Below are 21444 nucleotides of genomic sequence, written 5' to 3'. Positions count from 1 at the left end.
TACCAATGGAGACCACCCCCTCACTCACCAGCTTAATGAAGACACCTCAGTTCCTCTAGGTCATTCTTCCTTTTAAAGCTTCCCTGGAAGCCTAGCATGATGGTGCATGCCTGTAATTCCAGCACTCAGAGGCGGCTGAGGCAGGAAGGTTGTTGTGAGTTGGAGGCCAGCCTGTGCTACATAGTAAGTTCAAGACCAGCCTGAACTACATAGCAAGACTGTCTCAAAAAAAAAAAAGCAAAATTTCCCTGGGATCACTATTTCTATGTAGTGCCGGTAACACTCATCCTTGCTAACCATCTTAGTATCTCAATCACAGTATGTACCTCACTCCCCCCTCTCCCCCATTTGCCCAGATGAGTAATACTTCAAAAGTTCATAATGGATCACCCTTATAAAACCTACTGTCCATATCCTAAAATAGGATAACCGCACTTCCCTCCCTTCCCCTTTAAAAACAGCACAGAAAATGAAAAGGCTTAAAATGTACTTTAATAAGTTGATGCTGTAATTACTGCTCCATTTCTCAGAAAAACTCCAAATTTAAGGTATCGGGGATAAATCAAACATGGTACACCAATAAAAAATGCACAGCATAACTACCTAAGATAGGCAAGGCTAAGAGCTACTGTCAGACCTTCAGTATACAGCAACCCTATTCCCAAGATTGTACTAGGCCTATCAAGAAAAGCTGTGAACAGCAACGTCATAGACACAAAAGGGTCATTCCTGGGATGTCCTTACCCAAAGAAAAGATGGAGGCAAGTTAACACAAGATTTATTTTTAAAAGATATACTAAAATGAAAATCTCTAAGAGAAAATGTCTTTAGTACATGAAAGGGTAATACATGGGATATAACAGAACCATACATATGCTGTCTGTGACCTCTGTGGACATTTGCCTGAATTCTCACCTGGGAGCAAATGGAGCAATGGGGCTAAGGTCACTGGGAGATGTTTGATTTTTGTGGTACATGTGGCAGTGTCTCTGGGAGTGAGGGGTGTAGAAAGCAAATAAAACACAATGGACAAAAAACCGGAATGATCAAGATTAATGGGACTCTAAGGAACCATTTTTTCATGGTTCCCCCAGGCCTTCAACAATTAATTACATTTGAAATTTCAGGAATGCATCACACAGAATTGGTTAAACAATATACCACACAGAACTGATTTGTTAAATATCACCCCTCCCTTGCCCTCTGCCTCCAGCATACTCCCTTAGAGTAGTACAGGCAGGGAAGACCTAACTATTGGGAGGAATCCCTAACACTTTTTCAAGGTAGAATTCTGGCTAGTCCAAAAGGGTTCCTTCTTTTAAGGGTTTCAGGAAACTAGACACTGCAACTTTATTAGTATCGGCGACGTTTGTTTGGAGCAAATTCAGCTCCAGGAGCTGCACGGTTGAAAGCAGGAGGGGTTCCACCAATCGCCCCAATTCCTTCCATTGTAGCAGCCTGGCCAAAGCGTTCACTTGTTGGTGGGGTCTTAAAAGAGAAAAAGAGAGCAACGTTACAATAGAATCTTTCTCCTAAGCTACCCACTCACCTACAATCACTCTCTCTATTGCATGCTATTTCCACTCAACTATTCAAGCCTCCTGATGCTAGCACCGGGTAACTCTCAGAAGAAAGTTGTCTGAATTAGGGACAAATTGAGTCATCCTACCTTCAACTTTTTATCTACATTCCTCACTACTGACTGAACAATAATTCAAGTCCTTTTTCCTGATTAGTAACTAGACAAGGGCAGGCCATCACTCTCCAGCAATTTAAGCCTTACCAGTTTTGTTGGCACTACCCATTTTGACACAACTAAAGCCTCTGAATCTGAGAGCCATGTCTTTGGATTCATATGTACTTTGTGTGATAATGCCTAACTTTCCAGGGTAGCAATCAGATTGGCTAGTCACTTAATGCAGATATAGTATATTTGAATTTGTTCAAGAGTAAAAATAACCACCAGGTATAGTGGCACACACCTGTAATCCAAGCACTCAGGAGGCCCAGATAGGAGGATTGCAGCAAGTTTGAGGCCAGCCTGGGCTACATAGTGAGTTCAAGGCTAGCCTGAACTGCATAGGGGACCTTGTTTCAAACAAAAAGCAAAAAAAAACCTCATGGACAACAGTAGTCCTATTTATTATTTCAGTCCAGTTATTTCCTATAAAACTGTGTAGGCCCAGGAGCTATGAAGGCAAAGCCTTTTCTCCTACTATTCAGAAATACCGTTAAGGTCCTGTAGTTTATTACCAGTCCCAAGGTTCCATCCGGCATCATAGTGGCAGGTCCTGGAGGAGCTGGGGTACCAGCTGGCACAGGAGCAGGAGGCATGGCACCTCTGTTATTTATGCCCATAGCACCTAAAGCAGAGTAGTGTCATCAGTACATGGACTTGTTTTCTATACCAAAGAAAAAATTCAGTAAGACATGTGCACTAAGAGCTATCACTACCATCACCACCACCATCAGTCCACAAACCAACCAAGCAACCAATCAACAAAGATATTCCTGGAAATATCAGACCCTTAAATCAGGACAAGGTAAGAGAAGCCACACAGCTCACCAGACACCAAACAAATAACAAAGTAAATCAGAACCATCATACTTTAAGTCTTTACCTCCCATAGCCATCTGGCCCATCCGTATCTCTTGTTCTCTCTGAAAAACAAAAATACTCAAGACAGTCCAAGACAGTAGCGAATCTTATCACAATCTATTGAGAACTATATATTAAAGGAATAAAATACAGTGAAAACACATCCCAAGAGCACTGAGACTAAGCTAAGGAACAATTCACAGCTCCTTACTAGTTGTACAGGGAATTCAGGTCACACAGCTATTAGGATACCAGTTAAGTTTGCCATTAGTAACAAAGTGAGAGGTACGGAGAGAAACAGTTAATTTCTTTTGAGACTCCAACTCCTAGAACTACAAGAACAGCAGTAAATTAAACAAGGCTGTTAACAGAATTCAATTTTTCTCATTCTACAACTACTGAGTCTACAGCATACAGTAGGGATTCCAACTTTGCATCCTAATTGCCTGTGAGATAAGATGAACCCCCCTTCAAACCTTACCTCTAGCTCCCATGAATCGTTTTTTTCTAAAAGGCATTTCATAGCATAGAAAAACTGATCATAAACCTCCTATCCTAGCACACAATTCATGGTGGTTTTGTGGTATCACAAATGGCCTGGTTCATCATGGGCACATGGGAGATATACCGCATCAGGGAAGGTTCCCTTGAATCCTTCCTGCTGTCGCCGCATCATCTCTTCTTGTTGCCGCCGCATTTCTTCTTCACGGCGCCTACGCTCCTCTTCCTGCCTAGAGAGCCATCAATGTATTTAAGACAGAGGCATTCCAGAACCTCAGCAGATCTTAACAGGAGACTGAGCCAAGCAGATGAGCTCACCCAAGACTATCATAGCTCAGCCAGAACTATAGCAAACCCCAAGGAAGCCTGATGAGAACAATACTTCACTGTTTTCTCTCTAGTGCAGTCCCAGGTAATTTCTAAAACCATAGGCAGATAAAACATCTCCCATTCAAAAGGAGGACCTGAGAAGCAACCATGAGATATTCACTAGTACATTTACAGATGTATGAAGTAGCATGGTGGTAGGAAGCAAGAGGGGGACATTACCTTTTCCAGTTGCCAGAGAAAAAGGTTTGAGAAAAGTTACCTGAGCTCCAGTTGCTTTCGTTTTTGGACCTCTTGGTTATGCAGCTCTTCCATTCTCCGAAGTTCTTCTTGGCGCCTCATCAAATCTATAAACAAATTGAGAGCGTTCTTCAATATGCCTGATAATTTTCCATAAAGATCCAGAATGCAAAGAGGATAATATTCCCTGGGTGGTCAAGTGCCCAGGTTCCAAAACTCAAGTCAAACCTATCAATTCCTTCTGTAGGAATCTAGTAACCTATGCCCCATGTCCAAGCCATTTATTTGCCTACCAAGAGCAACATAAAATATTTCCGAGAAAAAAAAGCAGAGATTTAGGTCTTCCATTAATGGATAGTACAAACAGATTCCTGACAAAAATCTTTGTTATTCTTCTAGCTTTAAAACTGACAGGGCTGCCAGGGATGTAGCTCAGTGGCACAAGCGCCTGCCTGGCAAGTGCAAGGTCCTGAGTTTGATTCCCAGTTCCAAAAAAAGGAAAAGAAAACATAAAACTGACAGGGCTATACTCACCCTGCCTCATCAGCATAACCTGGTGCTCATGACGAGCAGCCTCCATCTCCATCTCCAGCTTCTCACGAGCTTCCTTGATGTTGCGGTCCACTTGATCCTGCTGCTGCTTCTCCATCTCAATAAGTGCCTTCCAGCGCATGGCATATTCATATTCAAAGGAGCCAGGCTGTGCAAATCTAGGTGGTTGTTCTCGCTCCCTATAGAAAGGTTGAGATTATCCTGTTCAAGATTTCCCCAGTGAAGGGCCAGGTGTGGTTGGGCATGCCTGTAATCCCAGCACTTGGGAGGCTGAGGCAAGAGGATTGTTGCGAAGTTCGATGCCAGCCTGGGCTACAAAGTGAGGTCAAGGCCAGCCTGAACTGCATAGGGAGACCTTGTCTCAAAAAGGCAAAAAAAAAAAAAAAAAAGATTTCCCCCTTGAAGCAACACATTCCTTCTGAAAGCAAAGTTAAATGCCAATGGACAAGTAAAGCAAACACCTGTCTCTCACATATCCCTTTAAAAGTACCTCAGTAGATTAAAAAAAAAATCTGAGTGTGGTGGCACAAGGCTGTAATCCCAGCACTCAGGAGGATAAGACAGGACAATCACAGCAAGTTTAAGGCCAGGCTAAGCTACACAGTGAGTTCAAAAGCAGCCTAAACTATGTAAGAGACTCAGTCTCAAAAAACAAACAATAAGTAACACCTAACAAGTAATGTATCATGACCACATACTTGTGAAATTGCTGGTTCTTTATAACAAGCTTTTCTGGAAGGCCTTCTTCATCATCTAACTGGTCCATAGGCTCCACAGTCACAGGCCGAGGAAATCTGGGTAAAAGAAGGAGTTTAGTGCTAATAAAATCATCTGTTGGCCAGGCATGGTGGCACATGCTTATAATTCCATGCCTTGGTAGGTTGAGGCAGGAGGATCATCATGAGTTCTAGGCCAGCCTGGGATATACAGTTAGTTCCAGGCCAGCCTGAACTACATGGCGACACCCTGTCTCACCAAAAAGAACAGAAAACAAACAAAAACCTCTGTCATTGGCACAAAGAACTAATTAGGGGCCAGAACCAGACAATCAGACACATTTCTAAAGGCATTTTTACACCTAACCCCAAGTAATCAAATCTGTTTAATGGCATTATACAGAATTTGGGGTCAACAGGCTTCACATCTCTGAGTATGGTCACCAAAAAAATATTAAAAGAGTGCAATACTTAACTGCAGCCTAACATTTGATATCTATAGAATTCCACTAAATAAACTAAAATAAATACAAAGAGATACTGAATGCAGAAAGCAACCTTTCAAGACCAGGTATGCTGGCGCAGGAGGATCACCATGAGTTTGAGGCCAGCCTGAACTACACAGCAAAAAAAGGGGCTGTGTATGTAGCTCAGTACAAAAGCCCTGGATTCAATCTCTAGCAACAGACACACACAACTTTAAACACAGGAACATGGTTACTAAAGGCTAACTCTTCAGACCACAGAAAAAATTAGGAACTGAACATCTATTTCTGAAGACCCTTAACTTACGTGGTTAGCAGGAAAGACCCTTCACTGCATCTGTCCAGAGCTTTCCGTGCAGCTGGCTTCCCTGAGAACTCAACAATGCCTTTTCCTGAGGGCCTTCCTCGATCATCCACAATGACTACAGCCCTTTCCACTTGGCCAAACACAGAAAAGGCTTCTTCCAGTAGTTCGTTGGACACGTACTGAGGAAGGTTTCGGACTGTAAGGGATGCACTATGGCAGGCAAAGCGCACGCGCAGTTGCTTTCCCCGGAGGGGCATATTATCCAGCTCCACTTTGGCAATCTCTGCAAGGGTTCGTGTTTCCTAAGAACATTAGGAAAAAGTCAGTTTAATGAAGACCACCTCAGCAATCATCAATAATTTAACAAAGCTCAGTAACAGAATGCCCCCACGTTAATAAGCATATAAAGAAATGAATAAAACTAAAAGAATTGAACTGTGGTTTCAGATGACTCTTTAGTTACCCTAAATGACTGAAATTGGAAATCCATTAATACCACTTACGTTACAGGTTATTCTCCCAAGTGATAACTGATCACCCAAAATACAAAAGACCATTCTAACATCTCTACTCTTATTTTCAGCACGCAAAATATTTTCGTTTTCACCAGCAATACACTTAAGCATTTATGCCTTCCACAACACTTCTTCAGACCAAAGACTTTGATGGGACTCCTTGATACCCATAAAAAATAACACCTACAAAGTTCTGATTACCTCCATCCACTGATCTTGCTGCCACATTACACTCCAATCATTTATGGAGGCAGGTAATAACTAGAAATGTTTTCCCCTTGCTGGGAATGGTGGCACATGCCTATAATCCCAACACTTGAAAAGCTGAGAAAGGAGGACTGCTCCAAGTTTGAGGCCAACCTGGACTACACACTGAGTTTAAGGCCAGCCTGACCTGTATTGTCTAAACTGACTTTGTCTCAAAACAAACAAACAGACAAACAACAACTGGTAAAGCTGGGTGTGTAGCTCAATGTGCAAGGCTACAGGTTCCATCCCCAACAAAACTCTTCCCCTAAAAAGTGCCTGGGCAGTTAAAAGATTTTTTAAAAACACAAATAAAATTCTCTCACACTTATTGATTGATTGTCTTTTTGACACAGGGTCTCGCTATGCAGTTTAGGCCGGCCTTGAGCTCACTTTGTAGCCCAGGCTGGTCTCGAACTCGCAACGATCCTCCTGCCTTAGCCTCCCGAGTGCTGGGATTACAGGTGTGCACAACCACGCCCGGCTCTCACGCTTTTAAAGAGTCCTAATGAGACAATATATGTATAGATTTTGGAAATACATTATATAAACCTTGACTGTCACTAAAACATTTTCTGGAAAAAAAAAATCCAACATGCTACAGTGGACAGCAAATAAACCACCTTGAGTTGAAGCTGGGCAATTTATATATATACCTTCATTATACTATTCTATTTACTTCTGTGTTTCAACTTTCCCGATTAAAACAAATTCTAAAAGTGTCCTAGACAAAAGAACCTATGTTGTTTTTAAAATCTGATGAAAAAACCCCAAAATTTAAAATCTGCATATTTATCTTCCATTTCATCAATTACAAACTTTTAACAACCTTGAAAATTATTTCTATACCTATTTTTCCATATCCATCATTTTCTAGCTTCCCTACCTTTGAAAAAGTACATGCCCCAAAGAACATAGTTGCTCACCAAGCGAATAAAGCCAAAGCCTTTATCCTTATGAATGAAAACTTCTCCTGCTTTCCCATATTTCTCAAATAGTTTCCTCATTTCCTCCTCAGTGATATCTGGGGGAAGATTGCCCACAAAGAGACGGCTACGTTGGGTAAATGTCTTCTCTCCTGGTTTCCTAAAATTCTTCAGGTCAATAGTCAAACCTTCATCTGAGAAAAGAAGCATGAAGTCACTCAAAAAATTAGGGAAAGAATATTACAGTCATCCCTGATATTATGAATCATTATGTACTGCAAATATGTACTAATAAAACTTTTCTTAAAAATAGCCAGGCAGCCAGGCATGGTGGCACACGCCTGTAATCCCAGCATTTGGGAGGCTAAAGCAGGAGGAATGCTGTGAGATTGCTGGGCCACATAATTAGTTTAAGACCAGCATGGACTACACAGTGAGACCCTGTCTCACAAAAAAAAAGAAAAAAAAAAAAAAGGCCAGGCATTGTGGTACATGCCTGTAGCCCCAGCCCTCAGGAGGCAGAGGCAGGAGGATTTCCAAGAGTGCCAGGCCAGCCTAGGCTACATAGTGAGTTCAAGGCCACCCTGAACTATTATATAGTGAGACCCTGTCTCAAAAAAATGAAATAGTCCCGCAAGGTAGCAAACACCTGTAATCTCAGCACTCAGGAAACTGAGGGAGGAAGATCACTGTGAGTTCGAGGCCAGCCTGGGCTACATAGTGAGTTTAAGACTAGCCTATACCACATACCAAGACCTTCTCTGAAAAAACTCCAAAATCTTAAATTTAAAAAAAAGCCCAAAATAAATAAAATAACATCACAAAATTATAGTCACATCTTCAAAAGCTCCAATTATTGCTAGATTAGGAGATGACTACAGCAGAGAAGGCATACACCATTTCCCAATGCCACTTTATCAGTAAAGTGCAACTCAGAATGTGAAAGCAGTATGCACAGATGGACAGAGCCACCTTTTTAACTGTTATACTATGGGCTAGGATCAAACTGGAAAGAGCAAGTGAGCAAGCGAAATACGTGAGCTACTGACCAAAGAGATTATTAGGCAATTAAAGGAAATCTTTTGTTATTAAGGAATCAGATTTTAAAATTTAAAAATGCTCAGGGCAGGGATTTAGCTCAGTGGTAAAAGGCTTGCCTAGAATGTGTAAGGCTCCGGGGGTTTGATCCTAAGCAATGTAAAATACACACCCTCCATTTTCCTACTTTCTCAGCAACCTGCATAACCTTAACAGTTCTCATTCTTTCAGGTTTAGGAAAACAATGAAAAGAAACAAATTAACATATAGGAACGTTTTGGAAATAAAAATCTCACATTGGTTCTAGTCTTGGAAGCATGCAGAAGAACTGAAAGCTAACTGAGTGAATGGAAACATACATTCAGACTTTTCACTGATTAAAATTGGCCTGGCATTGGCCCCAAGGTTTATAAACTCATTACCAATCTTTACCACTAAGCCTTGAAGACCTACCAATATTTTCTTTATGTATGTCAATTGATGACTACCTCTAAGAAACAAAATGAGGTAAAACATACAGACATCTGTTTAGCAGTACAATATGCTAACACAGCAATATATATTCAACTGTTTTCATATATGTCTGTTCCTTGGGTTTCAGGGGATTAGCCCTTTTACATCATAATAGGTATTAAAAGGGAAACAGGGTGGGGATATATCTCAGCAGCACAGTGCCTGTCTGGCAAGCATGAGGTCCTGAGTTCGATTCCCAGTACAAGGGGGCAGGGGGAGGGAGGTACAGGTAAAAGAACAAAAAGAAGGTGTACCACAAGGGCCTATTTTCTCACAGCTCCAAGTTACTAATCTAAAAACCAAGAAGGCTGTGGGTGTGGTAGTGTACACCTGTAATCCCAGCACTCAAGAGGCTGAGGCAAGAGGACTGCCCTGAGTTAAAGGCCAGGCTACACTACATAGTGAGTTCAAGACCAGCCTGGACTACACAGTGAGACACTGTCTCAAAACAACAACAACAAAATAAAAACCAAGAAGACATTCCCAAAAGGGAACCTATTTCTATACAAGCAGCTACTTACTTTGGCTGCTGGCTTGTTGCCCATTTGCAGGTATTGGTGGTGGTGGTGGCTGCTGCTGCTGCTGCTGCTGTTGCTGCTGGTGGTGCTGCTGGTGGTGATGTTGATGATGCTTCCTTGGAGTATGGTTCTGCTTCTCCAAGTTAAAGGTTTTATTGCTCTGCATTTTTATACCCTAAAAAAGAAAAGGTAGGTGAACAAATGCAATCAATCACCTTCCTGATGACTTACACATTACAAATTATCTTTGGTATTCTGGCTTTTGCCAGATCCAAACAAACGACCACATTGAAAAATTGTGGCAAAGTAGTTCAAAACTCTAAAAACACATTTAAGAGGTACTGAATTCAATTTACAAACTCAAAAACAAAAAAGGCAACATTAGATGAGAACTTTCACTAGAAAGACTTGAAGAAAACTTCCACTTCAATATTATATATTAACAAATGTAATCATTACATACTATAAACATATACTAATAAAAATAAAAACGTTTTTAAAACTACATTAACAGGAAATCACTTCTCCAAATAACATACAGGGACAAATAAAAAAAAAACAGTATGTTTAAATTTAAAAAAAAAACCTCATTACAATAAAAAGACATTGCCATTGATCCCCCTCATAACATTCCGCCTCTCTTTGAACACACTTATCTCACTCTTCTGGTCACTGTCTGAAGCAATCCTGGAAATCTTTTGAATATCTTTATGAGGTGTGACAAAAAGTACATTGAATGCTACTGCTGAGTACCATCCAATGGGAAGCCAAGTTCAAAGAAATATTATGGTGTATTCTCATTAACCAGATCTGCAACTTCTGGCCCTTCCCCAAATCAAAAAGACCATCAAAAATAAAACATTTTTATTTGATTCAGGACACTGAGGCAGCCTGAAAAGTGATGGGATATATTCTAAGTGAGGGGAAGATTTTGAGGGGGATTAATAGCAATGTGTCTTTTACTATAATTAAAAAAATCGTCATACTCTCTAAAAATGGGCCTTATCGTATATCAAATCCCATTTTAAAAACAACGAGCTGAGAGCAGCGGATGGTGATGCATGTCCATGATTCTAGCACCCTGAGAAGTTGAGGCAGTAGGAACCCAAGTTCAAGTCCAGCCTGGGCAACTTGGCAAGGCCTTATCATAAAATTAAAAAAATTAAAATGCCTGGGAAAATAGCTCAGTGCTCAAGTCTTAGGTTCAAGCACCAGTTCAGAGGTGGACATGAGGACTAAAGACTAAAACAGATTCATATTATCGTAAGACAAGACTAATTAAAGTCTAGCTTTTGTTGGGGCACTTTATAGTAGATACAGTAGAATCAACAGCAAACTTTCACCTGGCATGGTGGTACATGCCTGTAATCCTAGCGTTGGGGAGGATGAGGCAGCAGGATCGTTGCAACCAGCGTGGGCTACAAAGTGAGCTCAAGGCCAGCCTGATTGCACAGCAAGACCCTGTCTCAAAAGGACCAAAAAAAAAAAAAAAAAAAAGCGCCTGCCTGGCAAGTGCAAGGTCGTGAGTTCGGTTCCCGGTACCGGAGAAAACCGAAAAAAAAAAAAAAAAAAAAAATCCAAAAAACCCCCAGTAAACTTTCTAAGTATGTGGCACAGGGTTAGACATACTTAGGTTTGAAAGTTCTTCCTGATATTTACTACTTATGTACCACCTAGTAAATTACTTATGTATCTCCTTCTTCTAGTATAAAGAAGTAAATAAAATACCTGTCTACCATGGTAGCTATAAGGACTAATGAATGTGAAACACTTAACTCATTACTGGAATAGAGTAAGCACTTAGTGAACAGTTATTAATCATGATGGTAAGATAAAGAACTATAAAACCAATAAAGGAAATAAATACTATATAGTGAGACCCTGTCTCAAAAAACAAGGAAAAAATCACTATAGCCAGGTATAGTAGTGCTAACCCGTAAGGCCAGCATTTGGGAGGCTGAAGCACAAGGAAAACTGTGAGGTTCAAGGCTGGCCTAAACTACATAGTGAGACCCTGTCTCAAAAACAAAACAAAACAAGCAAAAATCATTGTGAACCAGAAACACTGGGGAATGCCTGTAACCTCAGCACTTGGAAGGCTAAAGAAGCAGTAGGCTCCCAAGTTTGAGTCCTGCCTAGACAACTTACCAAGACATTATCTCAAAATAAAAAACAAGGGGCTGGGGATTTAGCTCAGCAGCAAAGCGCCTGCCTGGCAAGCGCAAGGTTGTGAGTTCGGTTCCCGGTACCGGAGAAAAACCAAAAAAACAAAAAAAAACAAAAAGGGCTTAGAATGTGCCTCAGTGCAAAGGCCCTGGGTTCAAGTAACAGTACCAGCCACAGACACAGACACATATACCCCACTATAAGCTGAGCATAGTAGCACGCACCTGTAATCCCAGCAGTTCAAGCCCAGCCTGGGGCACATAATTCAAGGCTGTCCTGAATTACATAGCAATACCCTTTCTCAAAAGCAAACACACAGGCCAAGCGTGGTGGCACATGCCTGTAATCCTGGCACTTGGGAGGCTGAGGCAGGACAACTGCTATGAGATCAAGTCCAGTCTGAGCTACATAGTGAGTTCAAGATCAGCCTGTACTACACAAGACCCTGTCTCAAAAAGCCAAAAGGGGGCTGGGGATATAGCTCAGCGACACAAGCACTTGCCTGGAAAGTACAAGGTCCTGAATTCAATTCCCAGCACCAAAAAAACCAAAAACACAAAAAACAAAAAAACCCAACAATCAAACAAAAAACATTCCAACTCCCTAACTCAAGAATTTTACAATTTATCAAGAAAATGTTAAAATTAAAATATATCCATGAACATAGGGCCAGGGGCACAACTCAGTGGCACAGTGCCTACCTGATAAGCATGAGGTCCTAAATTCATTTCCTGGTACCAAAAAAATCCCAAACCACCAAAAAAACCTATATCCATGAACAAAACCCCAATCACACAGGAAATATCACAAAGAATCAACTGGGATATCATCTTACTAAAACACTTTGCACAGCAGGAGAAACCAACAGAATGAAGAGACAACCTATACTGTGGGGAAAAAATTTTTGCCAGCTGTTCCTCAAAGGACTATCTAGAATAAGTAACTTAAAAAAAAAAAAACACCAGATCCCCAAATTTAAAGACTAAATTGCAAAGTGGGCATCTGAAATAAATAGACACTTCTCAGATGAAGCAGAACTGCCAAATATATGAAAAAATGTTCAACACCTCTGGTTATTTGAGAGATGCAAATTAAAACAACACTCAGATTCCATCTCACCCAGGAGAATGGCTATTAAAATCAACCAACAACAAATGCTGGCAGGGCTGTGGGGAAAAAGGAACCCTTCTCCATTGTGGGCAGGAGTGTAGACTGGTACAACTCCTGTGGCAATCATTGTGGAGGTTCCTCAAAAACCTCTGACCCACTCGACCCAGCCATTCTCCTCCTTGGTATCTTCCCAAAAAAATTAAAAACATCATACCACAGCGATGTATGTGTACTCATATTTATAGTGGCACAGTTTGTAATAGCTAAATCTTGGAAACAGCCCAAATGTCCATTAATTGATGAATGGATAAAGATGATGTGAGTTTTTTCTACAATGGAGTACTACTCTGCCATAAAGAAGGACAAGCCTGACACATTTCTAGGTAAATGGATGCACCTTGAGACCATCCTCTTAAGTGAAACAAATAGGACACACATTTAAATACCTCATTGTTTCTCTGGTGTGAGAAACTGAAAGTGTAAGGCCTAAAATGTCTAACAGACATTGGGAAATGGGCAGAAAATGTTCCAATAAAAAGGGAAAGGGGGGAGGCCTGGGGGGGGCCAAGGAAAAAATTGAAAACAAAACTTTTGTAAAAAGGAGGGGAAGAGGGGCTGAAAGGAGGAGAGGGGAAGGGGAAAAATTATCAAGATATAGCATGTACAGGCACAAAGTCCCTATGATGATGGCTGGGTATGGTGGTACACACCTGTTAATCCCAGCACTCAGATCACTGAGAGTTCAAGGTTAGCTCAAACTGCACAGGGAAACCCTGTCCCAAAAAGACCAAAAAAACCCCCAAAAAACAAAAACAAAACACCCTATGATGAATGTGCTCATTATGTATAACTAATCTGTACCAATAAAAATAAACAAACTACATCCATGAAAGCATTTACTGTAATGGCCTTTGTGGTAACAAAACAATGAAAATGGCTTAGATATCCAAAATTTACAAAAGAATGTTATACAGCATTAAAAATAATAAAGATCAGGGCTTAGAGTGGAGCTCTGTAGTATAGCACTTAAACCAGGCCTGGTGAGGCACACGTATAATCCCAGCATTTGGGAGCATGAGGCAGGAGGATCAAAGCTAGTTCAAACCTCAGTTCAAAGCTAGTATGACTTATGTAGTGAGACCCTATTTCAAGAAGCTGAACGTGGTTGCACATGCCTATAATCTCAACACTCAGAAGGCTGAGGCAGGAGGATCACCACCAGAATGAGGCCAGCCTGAGCTACATAACAAGACCCTGTTCAAAACATTTTTTTTGTGGGGGTACCAGAAATCAAACTCAGGACCTTGCACTTGCCAGGTAAGTGCTTGTGCCACTGAGCTATATCCCCAACTGACTCTGTTCAAAACAACAAATACCTCACAATAATAAGAGCCAGGGATGGGGGGATGCCTGTAATTCCAGCATTTGGGAGGCTGAGGCAGGAAGATCCTTTTAAATTCGAGACCAGCCTGGGCTACAAAGTGAGCTCAAGGCCAACCTAAACTGCATAGCAAAACACTGTCTTGAAAAAAAAAAAAAGACGAAAATAATGTAAACATGAAAAATACTTCTCGTACTCTTAAGGGGGAATTTTTTAAATGTGCTAATATAGACAAGAAAAAGGCAAAAATAAACTCCCATTTGTAGTCACTGCTAATTTTTCATTTTACTAATTCAAATCTGAGCAGTCTAGAGGCTCCGGCAGGAGGATGGCCACCCTGGGCTACATAATGAGTTCAAGATCAGCCAGGATTATACAGCCAAGATCTTGTCTCAAAAACAAAACAAAAAAACCAAGCATTCACTGAATGCCTACAATTTACTGTACTATTCTAGGTGCCTGTGATTGAGCAGATTCTCACTACCAGAGTTTACCTTCTAATGAGTGAAAAAGAAATCTATATAATAAGCGAAATAGTACTTACGTGGGTAAGTCCTATGGAAAAATACAGAAAATTGGGAGTAGGGGTGAGTGGAAAGAGGCACTGTTGTCTATCTTTCTTTTGGATTTTTTTGAGACTGGATTTTGTGTGTAGCCCACGCTGGCCTTAAACTCTCCAAGATCTTCCTGCCTCAGCCTCTCAAGTGCTAGGATTACAGATGTGCACCAGCATGCCCAACTTGCAATTTTATTCTTTTTTTTTTTGGTCTTTTTGAGAGAAGGTCTCGCTATGCAGTTCAGGCTGGCCTTGAACTCACTTTGTAGCCCAGGCTGTCCTTGAACTCCCACGATCCTCCTGCCTCAGCCTCCCAAGTGCTGGGATTACAGGTGTGCACCACCACATTTGGCAGCTTGCAATTTTAAATACAACAAGGGACCTTTGAAAAGTCAAGACTTGCAGGGCATGGTGGCGTAAGCCTGTAACCCCAGCACTTGGGAGGCTGAGGCAGGAGGATCGTTTGGAGTTCAAGGACAGCCTGGGCTACAAAGTGAGTTCAAGGTCAGCCTGAAGTGCATAGGGAGACCCTGTCTCAAAAAGACAAAAAAAAAAAAAAAAAGAAAATTCAAGACTTGAATTTTATCATCAGTTCATCAATCTTTTGTTTCTCATTGCCAATCACACACTATAATATACTTATCACAAAATACATCTTTAGAAACTTAAAAATAAAAAAATTAAAATCTATAGATTCACTATAGTCAATGCTAACATTAATATATACCCTTCCAGTCATTTACTTTATATATAGCCAGCCAAAAAAATGCATACACACTTCAGAAAAAAAAACAGTATGTTTTTTCAACAGATGGTGTTATACTACAGGGGACCCTACAAGATGTCGTGTATCGCAGGAAACCAACTACACTGCTGGCCCTTAAGAGAAGAAACTGAAAATGCAATCTCAATGATCAAGGTTACCCAAATAGCTGATCACTGTACAAGTAAATGTCTAGAAGCTAACTGTCACCATTTTGAGCACCTCCTGTAATTGTAGAGGCCGAAGGTAACTTGTATTAATTTCATGTCTAAATAAATTTAGTTAAAACGTTTACACAAGTTTTTCTTTTTCCTGAAATGTTTATATATTTTTTGGCAAACTCTCTATGTATCCAAAACTACATCATTATACAACTATTTTGAAACCCGCCCTTTCTTTATGACATGTCATACACCACTTTCATTGAGTCAGGTACAGTGGTGCACACATGTGTAGTCCTAGCACTCAAGAGGCTGAGGCAAAATTGCCATGAGTTCGAGGTCAGCCTGGACTATATACTGAGTTCAAGGTCAGGCTGAACTACATAGTGAGACCTAGTCTCAAAAAGCCAAAATACAAATAAATCACTTTCATGTCATTAACTCTTACACTGTTAACAGAAGCAGTACTTAGCTATCAATCAAGTCCCCACTGCATTTGATACTTAACTTGTTTCTAACTGTCCAGCATTATAATCAATGTACAGAGATTTATCTTTGGGCATGTCCATGATTAACTATTCCTTCCACAATCTCCATTTTTGCTTACTTTCCATTTGAATAACTGAAATAATACACCATTGTATGTTCAGCTTTTCCTCCTTTCTGTACTGTCAACATAATTTTAAATGGCTACATAAAGCCACCTGGATATATACTTATTTTCTAACCTGCACCCTACTTAAAAGACATTGAAGTTGCTTTCAGCTTTTATCTATTACAATGCTGTAAGTGTCCATCTCTGTGACTCTGCTACATAGCATAGCACTGTTCTCTCAAAAAGTTGTAACAGGCTGAGAATGGTGGTGCATGCCTGTAATTCCTGCACTCCAGAGGCTGAGGCAGGAGGATCACCACCAGTTCAAGGCCAACCTGTGCTACAAAGTGAGTTCAAGGCCAGCCCAGACACTACACAGTGAGACGCTCAAAAAAACAGCAGCTGGGCATGGTGGCACACACTTGTAATCCCAGCACTCTGAGAGGCTGAGGCGAATGATTCCCAAATTTGAGCCCCACCCAAGCAGTTTAAGAGACTTGGCATGACCCTACCTCAAACTTTCAAAAAAGGACTGAGACTAGCTCAACTGCAGAGTCCCTGGGCTCAACCTCCAGGACAAAAAAAACCCACACAAACAAAAATCCAAAACATGATTTCCTTCTTTTGGTGGTGCTGGGGATCAAACCTAGGGCACTGTACATGCCAGCATTCTAAAGTTGAGTTTACATTAGCCTCCTGCCTCAGCTTCCCAATACTAGGACCACAGGTATGTGCCGCCATGCCCAGCAGGAACTCAGAGCCTTTAAAAATAAAGACACAAAAGTAGGAAATTAAAACACAAACTCTAAGTCCACCCTAGAAAATAACTGGGGATGAGGTAAGGCAGACAGCAGAATAAAATCTCCTATTTGAGCCCCTATTTGACCTCCCTTCCTCTGATCGTAAAGAGGCCAATGGCAGAACCTTGAGTTATCTTCATAGCCATTTCTCCCACTAGTTCTTCTTACCTTCTTACCTCAGGTTAGAACCCAAGGAACTTTCTCTGTTCTCTTCTAGCCTTTAATTTAGGAGTCAGTGGCCCCAGTCTGAGTAGCTAATATTATATTCAATCCACAATATATATTTATGCTAATAAAAATCTTTATATAGGGATCCACGCAAAACTTAAAAAGTATTTAAAGCACTATATCTACAATTTATCACAACTTCTAGTAGAAATGATCTATCTTGGGGCTGGGGATTTAGCTCAGTGGCACAGCGCCCGCCTGGCAAGCGTGAGGTCCTGAGTTCGATTCCCGATACCGGAAAAAAAAAAAAAAAAAAACGAAAGAAAGAAATAATCTATCTCTGCCTCCTAAAGGACAAACTGCTAAGCACAAAATGTTAGGCTGTTTCCAAATGTGGTGTAATACCAGCACTTGGGAGGCTGAGGCAGGAGGATCCTCAACAGGGAGCCCAGCCTGGGCTGGGAGACACAGTAAATTCAAGGCCAGCCTAACTACATAGCAAGAACCCAGCTCAAAGACAAAAAAGAAAAAAGTGTAGCCTGGAAGAAAAATACTGTACCAGATACACTATTTATTGACCACTAAAAGCCAGGCGCTATGCTAAGCCTACACTGTCTCAGTTAGTGCTGAACTATTATTCATCTAGTTAAAGAACCCAATGCCTTAGAGATACACAGTGGTACTTGGTTCACAAAACTCAATTCTTTCCACGATTTTGATCACAAACCAAATCAAATTTCTCCCATAAGGTCAACACTGAACCTAACCATTAAATGTAATTCAGTCCGTGACCAACTCCGTTTGAGACCAGAATTGTGGAAAGAATCGAGTTCATGAAGGGAGATACCACCGCACTTTACCCACCCAAGGTCATATCACCAAGTGTGATGGAGTGAAACCCTTGTCTGCCGAACTGTAAAACTCATACTCAATGCGCTACAGGTATAGCTTCATGTCAGTTTAAACTTCAACACGCTCAGACCATTGTCATCTAACTTCTGAGCCTGTTTATTCACCCATCCCATAATCTGTCTCACAGGACTGGTTACTTTAAGGCCTAAATGAGTACTCAGCAGAGTAACACTTGTGAAGGCAATCACACTTATTTCTACATATGGTGGGTGTTCTAGTTAAACTGCTGCTATCAACTACCTTACACTGACCTTTATTCCACTCTGGTAGATTATACCAAAGATGTTTTAATAACAAAATTGCCTCTTTTTGGTTTTTTTTGAGACAGGGTCTCCCTGTGTTGTCTAGTCTGGCCTTGAATTCAGGGCAATCCTCCTGCCTCTGCCTCCTGACTGCTGAGATTATAGGTGTGCACCACCATGCCCTGCTCTTTTGTATTGACTGTCCCCAATGCTAGTCTTTACAATCGTCCCTTTCCATATATTCCTCCCCAAAGCAAGTGTCATGGACTACAGTTACTGTAGAAAGTACTATTGTATGCAGTACCCACAAAGTACCAAGTACTCAAGTATTTCTTCTGATCACCTGCTTCTGATGATGACCACTAATATAATTTGGAAATATATGCAGAAATCTCTTCTGAATAATAAATTCACTGCCCCTTACTTAATGGGCCTCTGAAAAGAGAACAAAGCACAAAGATAAGCAACAAGGATTTCTACTATGTGTCCTTAAGACTAACCTTGATGAAGGGCTCAGAGAAAATATGTACTGATGGCTTAGAAAGACTTGTGATATTGGGTACGACAGAACTGTATAAAAGTTTAGGTACAAGCCGGGCGCAGTGGAACAAGTCTGTATAAAAGTTTAGGTACAAGCCGGGCGCGGTGGAACAAGTCTGTAATGCCAGCACTAGGGAGGCTGAGGCAGGAGGATTGTTGTGAGGGCGAGGCCAGCGTGGGCTACAACATCAGCTGGAGTCCAGCCTGAACTACACAGTGAGACCCTGTCTCAAAAAAGACCAAAGATAAAAAAAACAAACAAAAATTTAGGTACAAAACCTAACAGTAATTATACCTATCTGAAATTCAAAATGTTCCCTCAATTTTCAGGAAAGGAGTCAAATTATTGCGTGGACATTACTGGAGAAATCTGGTGTAAATTTACCAGGCTGAGATGGCCAGCCTGAAAGCTATAAAACACACATAAACGCTGAAGTTTTTTGCTAAGTTTCTTAGGACCTCCCGGGGAAGTTGGACACACATACAAAATAAATCCTCCTACCAGAGTTGCCAGATTTGGCCAAAAATAAAAAATAAATAAATAAATAAATAGAAAGAAAGAGAAATACCTCACACACAGTTAAATTTTCTGATTAAAAAAAGGTTTAAGCTAACGATTGTTCAACACGTGCTAAAAAATAATTCGTCGGCTAGGTGAAATTCTTATTCAACTGAGCGCTCCACGTTATCCGGCAGCCCCTGCCCCGTCTTACCTACCTCAACTTGATTGAAGACAGCAAAGTGCCTCCCAGTCCTAACTTCGACCTCGCTGTGTAAAACACAAAGAAAGGTGTCAGCGGACGACAGGACGTTCTCAAAGCGGAAAACACTCGACTGCAAAGCTATAAATTTTCACTTCAAAAAGTAACGCCCTCAACGGCTCAAAAAGGCAGGAAGCAAGACCAAAAAAATGGATATACAAAAACCTGACCACGGAAGCCGCGGGGTCTGGACCAGCAGAGGAACTTCGCAGCCACGAGTTTTGACAAAGAACCTCGCCCGAGGAACCCCACTCGCCCATTCGGAATTCATGGCCTCGCGGGCCCGAGAGGAGGAGCGTCCGACAAAGCGCCTCCTCCTCCAACCGCGACTTCAGGCTCCAGCATAATAGACCCCACACCCTCCGGGCCAGCGAGGCTCCGGCGCCGAGAACTCGCAACCGACGCGGCCGAGCTTCGCGGACGGCCGCACAAAGAATAGGGCCGGGAAGGCGTACACGCGGCGGGCAAACTGGGGACGCGGCGACTCGAGCGCACAGGGCCCCCGCGGGTGGGCTGAGGAGGCCGTGCGGCGGCGGGGACAAGGCCTCAAGGGGCCTTGGAACCGCCATCCTCTCTCCAAACCCAGCCTCGCCCTCGCCTCTCCCTTCATTGGTCGTGCAGGAAATCTCACTCTCCTCCCAAACAAGAACCGAGCCGTCCTAAAACTCACCCAATACCAACAGTCCTCTCCTCAGAGTAACGGCGACGCTACACAAGGTCCGCCGTCCCGAGAAAAGAGCGCGCGACCGCCGGAAACGAGACGACGGAGCTCGGCACCTCCCAAGGGGTAGGAAGTGGCGTTCTCCATTGGTTCTGCGAACTGCCAATCAAGGTGGCGGAATCGTTTTTCCGCCATTTCTTAGATTTTATTGGCTACCGCATGCCAAAGACTTGAGTTCGTGCGAACGACAGATGGGGACAAAGAGCGAGGCTTTGTACCTAATGCGCATGCGCAGGCGGCGGTGCGCAGAGGACGGAAAAGAGGGGGAGGAGTGGCGGTGAGGGCTTGGGAAGGAGAGACAGAAACGGACTAACGGAAAGACTGAACGACCAAGTGGTAGGAGGGGCAAAGGAAGGGAAAAAAGAGAGAGGAAAGTGGAAGAGAAAAGAGAGAAAATGCGCGCGTAGGCGTGTTCTGAGAATTCCTGCACTGCGCCTGTGCAAGAAGCAAGCGTAACAATGTCATTGTATGCAGGGGTAGTAGATCCAGCCCTTTCCTACTGAAAAAAATGCCCCGCCATGTTTCTTTTTTCACACTTCCTCATTAGTGTTTGCACCCTGACACCTCGTACTTAATCACATTCTAGTTGCTTCTCCTGCTGCCCCCGCCCCGGATTACTCGAGAAGCACCGCTGAAATGGTCACGGTTTTTAGAAAGAGGCAGAAACGGAAGGGGGCTTGACACCCTAACCTCTCTGTAATTACACAGAATTGTAACCATCGCTCCCATTTCCATGGTAACCTAGGAGCCTGGCAGTCCAAACGTGCTTACTGCTCTTATGCTATCCAGAAATTCAACAGGTGCCATCACTGCCATAGATGATATACTATGGACCTCTAGATCAGACCAATTCTACATACCATGGGAGGCCTAGCTTCACTGTTTGGGTAGCCTAACTCACCTCTGTGGTAAACTAAGGATTACAAGGCTCAACTGATGGATAATTGTACTTAATTCTCATCAATTAATTAATTCACACTCCGTTGCAGAGTATCCCAACTGGCACCACCTTATAGTGGGGACATAATTATTCAGACTTGTGAACCTTACCTTTCCTACAGTTATGGTAAGGTTTTTGTTGTTGT

At 42.0% G+C, this 21444-nt stretch overlaps 1 protein-coding gene across 2 annotated transcripts; it reads right to left on the bottom strand.

The window, feature by feature from the left end:
- Positions 1 to 470: 470 nt before the first annotated feature.
- Nono (non-POU domain containing, octamer-binding) lies at positions 471 to 20417 on the bottom strand. Of its 2 annotated transcripts, none has more exons than XM_005401666.2 (12): positions 20309 to 20417; positions 19591 to 19646; positions 9487 to 9658; positions 7415 to 7608; positions 5728 to 6029; positions 4918 to 5013; positions 4202 to 4398; positions 3690 to 3774; positions 3228 to 3330; positions 2622 to 2661; positions 2254 to 2363; positions 471 to 1488 (listed from the first exon to the last, which is right to left on the bottom strand). In XM_005401666.2, exons 3-12 carry the CDS (start codon positions 9647 to 9649, stop codon positions 1354 to 1356), a joined length of 1425 nt encoding a protein of 474 aa, XP_005401723.1. In that variant the 5' UTR covers positions 9650 to 9658; positions 19591 to 19646; positions 20309 to 20417; the 3' UTR covers positions 471 to 1353. The 2 variants fall into 2 exon arrangements, with proteins under 2 accessions (XP_005401723.1, XP_005401722.1); XM_005401665.2 differs by having other exon boundaries at positions 19595 to 19646.
- Between the last annotated feature and the right edge of the window lie 1027 nt (positions 20418 to 21444).

The sequence above is a fragment of the Chinchilla lanigera genome, unplaced genomic scaffold (genome assembly GCF_000276665.1).
Source record: "Chinchilla lanigera isolate Chin_1 unplaced genomic scaffold, ChiLan1.0 scaffold00074, whole genome shotgun sequence".
In the NCBI taxonomy this organism is placed as follows: domain Eukaryota; kingdom Metazoa; phylum Chordata; class Mammalia; order Rodentia; family Chinchillidae; genus Chinchilla; species Chinchilla lanigera.
This window is presented reverse-complemented; position numbering and strand designations above follow the sequence as displayed.

Excerpts from the sequence above, each read along its gene's own strand:
- Nono (XM_005401666.2), bottom strand. The coding sequence starts at position 9,649 with ATGCAGAGCAATAAAACCTTTAACTTGGAGAAGCAGAACCATACTCCA. Across the intron at positions 6,030-7,414 it reads GCTTTGGCTTTATTCGCTTG|GAAACACGAACCCTTGCAGA; the intron begins GTGAGCAACTAT and ends TAATGTTCTTAG. Across the intron at positions 1,489-2,253 it reads CGGATGGAACCTTGGGACTG|ACCCCACCAACAAGTGAACG; the intron begins GTAATAAACTAC and ends TTCTCTTTTAAG.